This window comes from Panthera pardus, unplaced genomic scaffold (genome assembly GCF_024362965.1).
Source record: "Panthera pardus isolate Hobbes unplaced genomic scaffold, ASM2436296v1 HiC_scaffold_24, whole genome shotgun sequence".
NCBI lineage: Eukaryota > Metazoa > Chordata > Mammalia > Carnivora > Felidae > Panthera > Panthera pardus.
Window position 1 is genome coordinate 60,751,201 of NW_026526810.1, and position 13,348 is coordinate 60,764,548.

Genomic DNA, 13,348 nt, shown 5'->3' on the forward strand with positions numbered 1-13,348 from the left:
GTTAAGCTATGGCAGGCAAGTCAGCTACTCTCCTATTTTTCTCATTTTGATGCTGAGAGAAAACAGTAATTTCTAGTTACCCACAAGGGTCTTGGGACACAGATAAAATAGGTGCTCTTCTGGGTTATTAGGACAGCATAGTACCAACATTGAGACTGAGATCACACTGACCTTGAGTAAGTTACTGAAATCCTCACAGGTTCCTTATCTGGAGAGTTGGTAAAAACAAAATCAACTTCAAAGAGCTACTGCAGAGATTAAATGAAGCGCTGTGCTTCAACCTTTGAAGTCAAGAAGCATCCTTCCAACTCCCTTAAGGGAGTTGGAAGACTTGAGGGAAATTTTCAACCAACTGGTGTTTCTCACAGAAGGCAGGGGCGGGATAATAATTATGCTCTAAAAATAACGTATTTATTAATGCTCTATAGTCATATGATGTTGTCTTATTTAATCTTCATAATGATACTATACAGCAGACACTACTATTCCCATTTTACAGATAAGAAGAAAAAGACTCAAAGAAAATTACAAACCTGTCCAACATCACACAGGAAAGTTAAGTGGTAAAGTTAGGGTTCAGACACAGGTCTTCCAACTTCATACACAATGCTCTTTCTGTTATATTCAGAAAATTCATACAAAAAACCCCTTTTTAATCAAAAGGTGTACATGTAGTCATGATTGGAAGATTAAATATTGTGATTATGGCTTCGTATCAAGAATAAGACTTAAAAAAAAGTATAAGACTTCAGAAGTTCCTAAAACCCTGGTTCTAGGGAACACAAGTTAGTCTATTTCTAGTTTTTCCAAAACAAGCCAATGAAATATGCAAAGGGAATTCACAAGTGGGCAAGAAGGTCTACACCTAGAAAGAGGCCGGCTCACTTGGCTTCATGCCCTTCTTCTACCTGGGGATGTTTCTATTCATCAAACAGGGGCTTGTAGCTCCAGAATCTTAAAGGATCTTGGAGTCTGCCATGATGAAGGGAAATGAAGGGATTACATCAACACCAAAAATACCATCATGAGGTGGGCACTAGTAATACTTTACTACCTACATGGTTAAAAGCTTTACTCAAAGTTGTAAAGGTATAGTTGCTAAGGTATAGTCCCTGTTCCACCAAAGCAGCTTGGTCTCATAGGTTTGGAGCTGTTGCGGTGGGCATATGCGTGCACGCAAGTGCACATCTGTCTAAATATCTGGGCTCTAGAGAAGACCCAGTAAGAGTTAATGATACTTACCCTACATTTCCCTCCAACCCAAACCACTACCATCTCTCTTCCACTTGCATGTAGTTCTGAGACACTGTTTACAAACAGCAGACAAAACCTCTCTTTCAAAAATTACAGGTAAGGCTTAAAATACATACATCCATAGACGAGGTCAGATTCTTAAAATCATCTTAATTATAAATGAATGATAACTGGTCCTCCCCTACAGGCCTGAGTCAGGGTAATTTGAAATGTAGGCTCCTATACTCTTACCCTGTATGCTCAGGAAACAGTTCATCGAAAGTCATGGTGAGCTAAGATGACCCAGGTGAAATGGAGAACAAGACTATGGAAACAGGGACCAAATGATGAGGGAAAAGTAAAATGCTCTACATATTCAAGCAAAGAGGACTCTCATGGACATTTCAGTTAGAGTTATCACAAGAGCATGGCAGAACCATGAGCAAAATGAGTAAAGGCAGTTTAAGTCCAGAAGAAAGAACTTGAGGGACTTTAGTGTGTGTGTGTGTGTGTGTGTGTGTGTGTGTGTGTGTGTACGAGAGCATTAGGAAAGAAAGCCAAGGTACTAGCTCATACATCTGGCTCTCCTTTCATGAGAGAAGGAAAACACAAAAAAAATGTCCTCAAATTTCCTTCTAAGTGGTCCAGTTCAGCCCTCAGAGGAGGGAAAGAGGCTGTGAATGAGAGCATTTAATTCCTAATTCCTTGGAAATTGTACATGAAGGGCTAGGTTCAGCAGGCTAAGGGACCCCAACTGGTACCACAATGGGAAAAGCCTGAAAGGGGAGACAACCTTGAAAGAAAAAATCTAAGTACCAAAGTACCATAGAAAGTGTTTTTTTAAAAAAATAGTTGTTTAATTGTTTTGAAGAGGTACACATTGATTAGAAGATTTATGAAGAGTCTGTGTGCCATATCTGAACCTCACCCATCTTTTTTCTATCCACTACAACAATGAACCTGTCTGGTCATTTTTAGGGGTAATATTTTAAATATTTCACAATAGCCTGGGTGCCCACTAAACAGGACAGATTACCTGCATGGTTGAGATGGTAAGAATCAGCTAAATAGCCCCTAAGATTAGTTTCCTATTTGTCCTCAGAGATTTTTGTTTAGTATCCATTTTTATTATTAATAATGGTAATATTCCTACTCTTCTGACCCTTGTTTTCCACTTAAAATATACCTTAGAGATTCTTCCATGACAATAGATACAACATTTCCTCATTTTTTTTAAAGCAGATGCTTAGTATTCCATACTTCCATATGGAAGTACTATAATTTGACAATTTCATTACTGATGGTCATTGAGATCGTTACCAATCTTTTGCTGCTACAAACAATGTCTGAATAAGTAGCATGGCACATAAATCACTTTGCATGTGTAAACATCTGAGGGTATGCATTGAGAAGTAGAACTGACAAGTCAAAAGACACGTGCATATATAGCTTTAATAGACACTGCTAAATAGACCTCTATATGGAGTGTAACAATTTCCACTTTCACAAGCAATAGAGAACAGGGGTTTACTGCACTGCACTGGAAAAGAGTTTGCTACCAAACGTTTATAACTTTGCCAATCTTAGAAAGAATGGAGTTTCAATAGGATTTCTTTTGTATTTATTTTGAGAACAGCATCTTTTCATATGTTTGAAGAGCAGTTTTGGCCACTGTTCACATTATTGGCCTTTGTACTGAATACTGGTCTTGTTTCTCAACATCTAGGAGCTCTTATATATTGTGTAGACTTATCTTTTGTGTGTGATAGGGGTTGCAAATCTGAGGCTGACACGTATTAATTTTCATTACAATAAGGAAGCATATGTTAATGTTTTATTGAGCTTTAAATGGAGAATGGATGTTGAATTTTGGCCAGTGCCTTTTAAAGAGATGACCATATGAGTTTTCCTGTTAGAGAGATTAACAGTGATGAATTATGTTAACAGACTTCCCAATATCATATCATCTTTACATTGTGGAAATAAACTCCATTTGACCATAAAATGTATTGTTGTATTTAAACATTTAAAACTACAGTGAAATTGGTCTGTAGTTTTCTTTCTTTGGTGGGGGGGCGGGGGGGGCTGGGTAGGTGGGTACAATGTTTTCCAGAAATTTATATTACTATTATACACACACACAATTAATTTAGTTATTTTTCCTCTTGTTGCAAAATTTTCACTGGAAATAAAGGAAAAGAAAAAGAGAACTAGAGTTATTGGAAAGACAACTTATTGGATGTTTGTCCAGAAAAGAAAAATGAAGTAAGTTAAAGATATAAAGGGGGGGGGGGGTGGTCAGTAGGGAGGGAAAGAACAAGAGAGGGGAGAGGGAGCAAAGAGAGGGAGGAAGAAGTGGAGCGAGGGAGAGAGAAGCTAACTTGGTGGGGTGGGGGGGAGGGATTGTGCTCTTTGCAGAAATTTCTGGGAAAAAACAAAACAAAACAAAACAAACTGATTCAAACTAACCCTTTCAGGAAAGAGTCTACTTAATAAAACCTTTGATAAAATAGTCACTCCATTTTCTGAAGATTACTGCTGTGTTACTGTGGTGACCCAGAAATCACAACAATCTTAATTCTTGACCATTTGATGTTATTTGGAGCCAGCCTTGCTGGTTTGTTTTGTTTTGTTTTGTTTGAATAGTGAGGTGTACAAGAACTTGATTTGGCCCAACAGAGTAGTGTGCTTTCTCCTGGCCATAGTTCTTCCTTCTACAACACAATACTGTAGAGGATGTAAGAATTATTTCTTCTCACAGGTCACACTGTCCAGATCACTGGTTCTTTCTGTTCTCTGTAAGCTTGATGCTTGAATATTCTGGGGGTTGAAGAGATTACCTAAGAACCTGATTTTAGTCTATGGTTTGAGGTTCAGTAATGGACCTTATCAATCTAATCTAAGTATTTATTAAGAATGGATTACATGCATATTTGTGAAGGAGAAAGATGTTTTGATACCCAGGAGGTTTGACCACAGATGTGCATTATAGACCAAAAGTGCATCTCACCAGATTCTGCTATGATTTACCAGTTCTGAAAGAATTTAAACAGGAAACTCACAGAGGGGGAAAAATAGCCTCCAGGCGCTTTACAAGATTCAGGCTGCTCCTTCATTAATTCCACAATAATTATTAACACCTATCATGGGCCATGCTGAGGCTCCATTATGTTAGGATGAGAAAGTAAATAGAACCAGATCATCTATTTAAATGATTCTTTTTGCATTCAATGTGGGCAATCAGAGTTGTTTTGTTTCTTAGTTTTTTGTAAATGTATATATTTACTTATTACTAGATAAGTGTCTTGACATTAAGAATATCTCTAATCTCAGCTGGTCAAAGAACTTTGGAGGATAGTGTGATAAAGTAGGACTGGCACAGCTCATTAAGATTCATTTCGATTTGGTTCCATTCATGGATGCCAGCTGAAACTAATGGAGAATGAGATAGGGCAAGTGTGGGAGACGGCTAGTCTTAGCACCAGGTTAGGTTCCAGCCCTCCCTGCCGAAGCTATAAATACAAATGACCAATTTAACAGCATGCAAAGACCACCTACAAGATCTATACCTAGGATCTAATCAGTTGCTCTGCGCCTTCTTTCAATTACAGGATCCCTGCCATGTTTATGGGGACTTTTAATGTGAGCATCACATTTTTGAAGGCCATATCATTATGACTATGTTTGATCTGAGGGTGGGAAAACATGGGCTCAAATAATGCCTGCACAAGGTTACTCTGAACTGAGCTGTAAATTGGAATCAACAAGAGCCTACTGTGGAAAAGCAAAACCATGTAAGGGAAAAGGCTTGATACTATGGAGATTGCAACTCTGAAAAATGGTGCCATTAAAATTACTTTCTATTCTACACAGGAAATGAAATTAGTTAAGAACAAGTACCACAATTTTGTCAAGTCACACTATTTAAGGGCATTTTGAGAAGCGAAAGATGACACAAGGGCAAACACATCATCTCCACTTGAGTGTGGCAACAGGATATGATTTACAAAAGAAAAATTAAATCATCATGAGTGTTATAAGAACTGAACTGCAGCTCATATAAAAAATCAGTGTAACCATGAATCAACTGAGTCATCACACATGGGTGACTTCTCAGGAATAAAGAACTCAATTGCTTAAGACTTTATGAGTGATAAGACTCCTAATAGAAAATTGGCTTGTCTGCCAAATACTCAGATATTATGAAAGTATGGAAGTATCTTTTCTCAATTGTGGTTATTATATCCTGTACTTAGATACTTTGATACTACAGGAACTTCTCATCTTATACCCTTTCTTTGGGCTTTTTCATTCATTCCTATGACTTGAACTTCCACCCTCTCCCGTCCCATCCAGTGCTCTCTCATGAACCCAAAACTCCACTGGCGTGTGTCTCTTGCATGTGTCAAACGAACGTGTTCAAAATGAACTGCATTGTTTTCCACCCCAAATCTGGTTCTCCTTATTGGTATCAAGCCAGTTATCCAAGCAAGAAAAAGGGAAATGATCTGTCTCTCGTTTTTGTACTTTCAATGGGTCATCTAGTCCTATAACTCCTAAAAGCTTTAGAAATATGTCCCTTCCTTCATTATTTTTCTGTGGTTGCTTTTGCTCTTACTGTCATTTGCCTGGCCTACTGTGGAATAACTTGATAGACTACTTCCCTATCTTTTACTACTCCAACTCTTCTTCATGTTGCTCTTGCTTATAATGTATTTCTTGACAGCACAAAGTAAAAGGATCCCATGCACCAAATCAAAACAAACCCAGTGTGACTGTATCATTCCCATACATACCACTTTCCAAAGGCTCCACGTTGCCTATAAGATAAAGTTCAGATTGTTTAGCAAGTCATATTGGGACCCTCCTCTCCTTTTTGGTCTTGTGTTCTTCCCATATGCCCTGTGATCTCGCCACAGCAAGTCTCTTGCCATTGCCCAAATATATCATGTCTTTCCATCCTCTGCCTGGAATGCCCTTCACAACCTATCTGCTGAGAATTCCTGATCCTCTACTTCCTCATCTGTACCACAGAGTGATAACAGTGCTTATTCCAGAGGGTAGTCATGAGGCCTAAAAAAGAAAGGAGAGCTTCTCTCCCCAGAGTGTTTGGCACACTGCAAAGGTTAACTATCATCCACTGTTGTTACCATCATTATCACTATCTTTGCCTCCCCACCGCACCCCCCCCAAACAAAAACATCTTTGTTGAAACCCTCCCCTAAGTTACCTGAAAGTGTTAGACCTTGCTCCTCTCTGAGTCTGTTTCCCTATTTATAGTACCATATTACGTCAACTTCAAACTTGATGGAATTTTCATATTTTAGCACATGCTTTCAGGGCACATCTTATAATCTATGACACATTGTGGTTTAACTGTCAACAATTTTTCATTCTTAGTAGTACTTGTAATAATGGTGTTTCTTACAATGAATGGCGTATTACATGAGATAGTACACTTAAAGATGTGTAACTGTCATAAAAATTCGGTTACCCAGGATAAATACTGCATGTTTATGGTGGAAGGAAAACCCCACGTTTTCTGCCAATCACTGAAACATCTACATAAAAAAGTTACTACTATTTAGAACCCCATGGTAGCCAAGAGATATTCCACGTGTATATTCTGCAACATGGCAGAACCCCGCCTGCTGAACCACAGAGGAACAGCCTCATGAACTGGCAGGCTGCCATATCCTTCAGTTAAGCATCCGCCCCCACCTGAGCCAAACAATGGCCAGGACCAGAGCAAAAGTGGGGAGGGGCTTGCTCCTGAAACTGCATTCCAGGAACCCAGGCTTCAAGCAGAGCAAGAACTTGACAAGGGGAGTGAAGGAATGAAATGAGAAAGGCTAAGGGCCTTGTGTCTAGACTAGTGCTGGCCCATGGAAATATACTGTGAACCACAGATATCATTTTCAGTTTTCTAGTAGCCATGCTTAAAAATGAAAAGAAACAGGCAAATTAATGTTAATAATATCTTATTTTTAACCCAATATATTCAAAATATTATTTTACCATGTAATCAATATAAAAATATCAGAAATGAAATCTTTTGTGTCTTCTTATAGTAAGTCGTCAAAATCTGCTCTTGTACACTTGGAGCACATCTCAAATTGGATCAGCCACATTGCAATTGCCCAACGGCTTCATGTGGCTGGTGCCTGCCATTTATATTGGACAGTACAATTCTAGACTGATGTTTGACCAACTCAGCTACGTCATAACAGTAACAGGCTATTTCAACAGGGGCTCTTTTCACCACACAATATTGGGAATGTTTAAGGTTCCTACAATATTACATTTTATTTTTATATTTTAAAATTCTATATAAACGATAGCTTTCCTTTAAATTCTCTTTGTGCTTTGTTTTAGCTGTTTTTGTTTTAAATGTGATTTGAGGTTATTCCTAATGTCCTTCCCATCTTCCTTTCACTATGTGGGTTCAAGGGGCACTGACTCCTTTATTCAGTGGCAGATCTTTTCCCAGTAAGACAGTCCCTGAGAGAGGAACAAGGAGCGAGTGATGTACAGCAGGCTCCTGAATAAACATGTTTTGTTTAGTTTTGTTTTGTTTTGTTTTAAGTAGGCTCGATGCCCAACGTGGGGCTTGAACTCACAACATTCAGAGTAGGAGTCGTGTTTCACCGACTGAGCCAGCCAGGTGCCCCTGACTGAATAAACATCGTCGAAGACACACGGAATGGTGTGGTGTGAAGGGTGACCTAAGCTGGACAATGGAGGTTCTCAACCTGGGCTACACACTGGCATCATCTGGGGAGTAAATCAATAATGCTAATGCCTGGGCCCACCCCCAGAGATGCTGATGGTAGGTCTGGAGTTTGGCCTGGGTATCGGAATGTCTACAAATCTCTCCCAGGTGATTCTAGTGTGCAGCCAGGGTTGCTCTAGAGTTTTTCTAGAACATCTTACTGTTGCCACACTCTTGCCTCACTGACATAAGGTTCAGTTTGCCTCAACTCAATTTCCTCTTTCAGAACAGACCAGAAGAAACTTAACAGAGAAGAATCTAACATACACCTCCAGACGGTGATTTGCAAATTCCCTTTCTAAGGCACTAAAGATTTTCAAGGCTCTAAATCTACTTGTATTCTCTATTTTTCCAACAACAAAAAATAGAATTCACGATATAAGTTTTAAGATGCTAGCTAGTTCCAAGAGAAAGGAGTATAAACCCATTGTAACATATAGGCTGTTAATACCTAAATATACACACTGCAGAATTTTCCAGATTTAGGGTAACAATTAAAAATAAAAACAGAATCTAACAACATATGAGCCTCATTTCAAGTTAATTCTACATATTTCAAGAGCACAAGTTATTAATTGGGGGTCAGCAAAAAGGAAACCCTTAATGCTTTTTCTTCAGGACATTTAGGTTATATTTATATGGTATAATACTAAAGCAATGTATCTACTGTGATAACTCACATATAAAATACACCTAATTTTAGTCACATAACACATAAGGGGTGGTATCACTCTTGCTCTTAAGATGGTACTTTGTCTGATAATATCACTTCCATCATATAAGAGGTTCAGCAGTGGCCAAGAGACAACTCCTGACTTCTGCTTCCACACAAACAAGCCCTCACCAAGGAGGAGGGAACAATGATCTCTGCACCAAAGGAACAGCTGGAACGGAGTTTCTCTGACTCATGGACTGAGAATTTTCCTGCCAATTCCCAAGGTGGTTTGGCCATACTTTCTGGATTCACCCTGCTTAAATGGTCTTTTGTTGACGGTGTGGTATCACGGGGCCTTATTAACAACTAGAAAGAGCATGTTGATACATCCCCAGAGCTTCCTGCATGTATTTCCTCTGACTTTCTAGCAAAGACAAAAGCTCCCTCTAACTACCCCATGCTTTTTTACTGATATAATTGACACATAACATATTAGTTTCAGAGGTACAACACAATCATTTATGTATATACTGCAAAAGGATCATCACAATACGTCTAGTTAATATCCATCACCATACATAGTTACAACACTTTTCTTCTTCTGATGAGAACTTTTAAGATCTACTCTCTTAGCAACTTTAAAATATACAATACAGTATTATTAACTATAGTCCCCATACTGTACAATACATTCCCATGACTTAACTTGCTTCATAACTGCAAGTTTGTGACCCACACTTATGTTATGATTCACATCATAAGCTGGATTTGAAAAAAATTGAATAGGAAATATCCACAAGGCATTAAACTTCTATATTCACTAATAGAGATCAACCAAAGTTCTCTACCCCTGCCAAAATCACGGAGGAAGGAACATAACTTAGTAAGATTTCTAAATAAGTGCATAAATGCACTAAATAAGTAGTCTCATGCCTATGACTTCGATCTACTAATCCCAAAAGGCTGATGAGGGCCAAGTGACTTCATGTGTGACATTCATTTGGCCCCAATTTTCCATTCTGAAAAGGAATAAAAATACAACAAAAGGGGCACATGGGTGGCTCAGTCAGTAGTGTCTGACTTTACATTTTGGCTCAGGTCATTATCTCACAGTCTGGGGATCAAGCCCCGCGTCGGGCTCTGCAGTGACAATGTGGAGCCTGCTTGGGATTCTCTCTCTCTCTTTCTCTCTCTGCCCTCCCCCCAACCACACTCACTTGCACATGTGTGTTCTCTCTTCCTCTCTCTCTCTCAAAAAAAGACATTAAAAAAATACAACACAAGTTTTTAAGATGCTACACTGATAAACCTTGGGAGATAATCACCAGCTGCTTGTTCAGGCTGCCTGCAAATCTGAAAGGCATGACTGCATAAGCCTTGACTGTATGTCATTCAGCAGGTAACATGTACTGAGGATTCCCTTGGGCTCCATGAAGAGACAAAGAAAACGTCTTCCCTCAAGAAGTTTACAAGAACAGGAGTAACATTAAAGGATTTAACATATTAAAAAGGGTTTGAAAGGTGATATAAAAGTAGCAGAACAGGGGCACCTGGGTGGCTCAGTTGAAGTGGCCGACTTCGGCTCAGGTCATGATCTCGCAGTTAGTGAGTTCGAGCCCTGCGTCAGGCTCTGTGCTGGCAGCTCAGAGCCTGGAGCCTGCTTCCGCTTCTGTGTCTCCCTCTCTCTCTGCACCTCCCCTGCTTGCTTTCTCTCTCTCTCTCTCTGTCTCTCTGTCTCTCTCAAATAATAAACACTGGGAAAAAAAGTAGCAGAACAATTCTATCTACACTGAGTAGATAGAGGGAGGAAGGAATATGGACTGGCTCCAGTCACTGGAGCTGCTAGTGGTCAGCAGGGATGCGACGGGCCGTGGGCCTCAGAGAAAGGTCCAGGGAATGGGGGATGTTTCAGAGATTCATGGATGTGTAGCGGATGCAGTTCCCTACCTTTCTGGAAGAACTCTTCTAGTTTGTCCTTGAAAGGCTGGAGATACTCCTTCGGTGACTCCCTGCACACCACCATCATCTGTTTCTCACTTGCTGTGAAGAAAAGTTGGGAATTAGATTTCTTGAAGAACATGTACTTGCTGAGCTTATGCTCTGTGCTATGCTCTTTGGTTTTAAGTGTGCAAAACCCTTATCAGTCACTGTTTAAGCAAATTCCAGGGCAAAAAAAAAAAAAAAAAAAAAGAAAACAAAACCAGAAGCAACACAAACAAATAAAAATAGTCATCTTACTCCACACCTTTCTTCAGCAACAAAGAAATGCACCACCTTCAACTGTCCTTTTAGAGATGCAGAAAAACCTGACTCGGGGCAGGTAAAGTATTGCGCTTTTGGTCTCTCAAAAAAAAAAAAAAAAAAAGACAGGCAAGAACTACTGAATTCCCAGGGAATTAAAGGCCCTTATCCTCTTCAGATTTGTGCTCCAAAAGTAGAGCTTGAAATAGGTTTTGCAGAAATTCCCAAGCAACCAAGTTGCCTGGAACCCCCCCGAACATCCCAGCATGAGAAGCAAGCCCAGGTCAGGGAGGACTGTCCCTCTCTTTTCATGCTTCTCATTCACCCACCCTTCCCATTAATATTCCACTAATGCATGTGAAATTGTTTTACATGTGACATACTTCAGATAGAAATTATAAACGGATTTATAATTTATAATCTACAATCTTTCATTTATAATAGGTAGCTTTTTGGATAATCACATCCCCTCAAATTAGACAGTTCTGATTTGGTCATATGGAAAGCCCACTAACCCACAGTTCACCATCACAGTGGTAATGACTACTATTTGCTGAGATGGGGAATAGTGGAAAGTTATGATCTTTCTATTGTTCTGTTTTAAGGGAGAGAAGATCAAGGGTTAACTCGGAGGCTTGTTAAGTTTTCTTTGGTCCGTGTGAATTATAAGCCAAACTCGTCCACTGAAAACAAAGAGGAAAAGATGTAAGACAAGATAAAACCATGGATGGGTGCTCGTTGCTAATTAAATGCAAACTCTGGGCCTTCTCCATCATGGTACCATCTGTACCCTTCAGGTCTATTTCCACATACATTTGACCAACCAAACCAAAATTCTGCAGTGCTTCCAAATCCTATCAGCCAACATTCTCAGTTCCACCTCTACATTCATGTGGTTCTCCATCCGTTCTTCTGGAGTGTCATACATACTTATAACTGCAATAGACAAAGTCCCACTCGTCCTAAAACGTCTCTCTGACATGCTGCCATGTCATAAAGCCCTTTCCAATCCAAAATTCTGGCATCCTTCAAGTATCTCTAAAATCTTCTGTATTTATGTTTTACCATTCATTATATTTATTTGTGTACTTATATTAATACTTATGAAGTCATCATGGAGGTGTCATTTACTTGTCCCAAAACTTCTCCAGAGAGTTCCATGCAGATGTGGCCAAAGTGTATGATTTCCTCATCTTAACTACATTCTATTCTTTTTTGGAGAGAGATGGAGACAGAGTGCATGTGCGCGCAAGTGCACGCAAGCAGGGAACGGGCAGAGGGAGGGGGAGAGAGAGAATCCCAAGCAGGGTCCATGCTGTCAGTGCAGAGCCCGACATGGGGTTCGATCTCACAAACAGTGAAGTCATGAACTGAGCAGAGATCAAGAGTTGGATGCTCAACCGACTGAGCCACCCCAGGTGCCCCTTAACTACATTCTCATGTGAAGGAAGATTAAAAAAAAAACATCAGCAATGCTGACCCAGACTCAGAGTGGGCTTTCCAGGAGTACAGCATGACCTCCTCATCTTTTCCTTCTTTCCTTTCTTTCTGGCACCGAGGGTCCCAGTCTCTACTCTGCAAACACTGTGATTGTCCCATGCTGATTTGAAAGGGCTCAGTGTCATCTAAAGACTCTCCCCACCCCCAAACATCCACTCCTTTATGGCATAAGACATAAGCAAGGTAACCTGTCTTATGGTACCTCCAGATTAGTTCTGAGGGTAGACCTACAAGCAGGAGATTGGTCAGAAACACTTTGGAAGGTGTCTGCTTTCAAGAATCGACATTTTTCAATGAACTTTCATGGCCACATAAACTTTCCTGATGATACCCAGCTATGATTTTGAGAGCACGGGTAGCCATATTTAAAAGAAAGGTGGAATTTCTTACAATATAAATTGGGAGAATTTAAATTCTTTAGCCCTCTATTATGTCCAAATTCCAACAATTCCATTTGTAGAGAACTATTTTTCATAAACACAGATAATATATGGTAAGGTATGTCTGTACTTCAGTAATAGGACATAATTAAAGCCATGACAATAATTTCTTCAAGGTTACTGCTCCCTAGCCAGAGTAAAGCCAAAGGCACAGCTTGTTTTTTCAGTAACAAAAGCAAAATCGCTACTTCTGCCTGAATTAAAAAGATTGATCATTGTGGCTCTTCCTTTGTCCTGGCTGTGGTGATAGAGCTCACGGGGTCTAGGGAACAGCTCAGATTTTGAGGCCATATAGTGGTATAGTGAAGGGCTTGTGCTTGGATCAAGTCCTTCGTGGGCTCGGCAGGGGGCTGTGCCTTGTTTCTCTCATCTGCACAGCAGGGACCCCCTCCCAGACATGATATGAGAATTAAGTGAGATGATGCATATAAGATGGTTTGCAGAATGCCTGGCACTGGCAAGTGGCCTCACAAACACTATTTGTTATTTTTATGATTTAGTAACATT

At 39.8% G+C, this 13,348-nt stretch overlaps 1 protein-coding gene across 5 annotated transcripts in view; it reads right to left on the reverse strand.

The window, feature by feature from the left end:
- The window catches only part of FMN1 (formin 1), a 428,550-nt gene that overhangs the window by 85,610 nt on the left and 329,592 nt on the right, over nt 1–13,348 (reverse strand). For all 5 annotated transcript variants that reach the window (XM_019435304.2, XM_019435301.2, XM_019435302.2 and 2 more), the window contains one exon: nt 10,608–10,700. In XM_019435304.2, the coding sequence (XP_019290849.2) occupies nt 10,608–10,700 (93 nt within the window). The remainder of the gene's footprint in view (nt 1–10,607; nt 10,701–13,348) is intronic.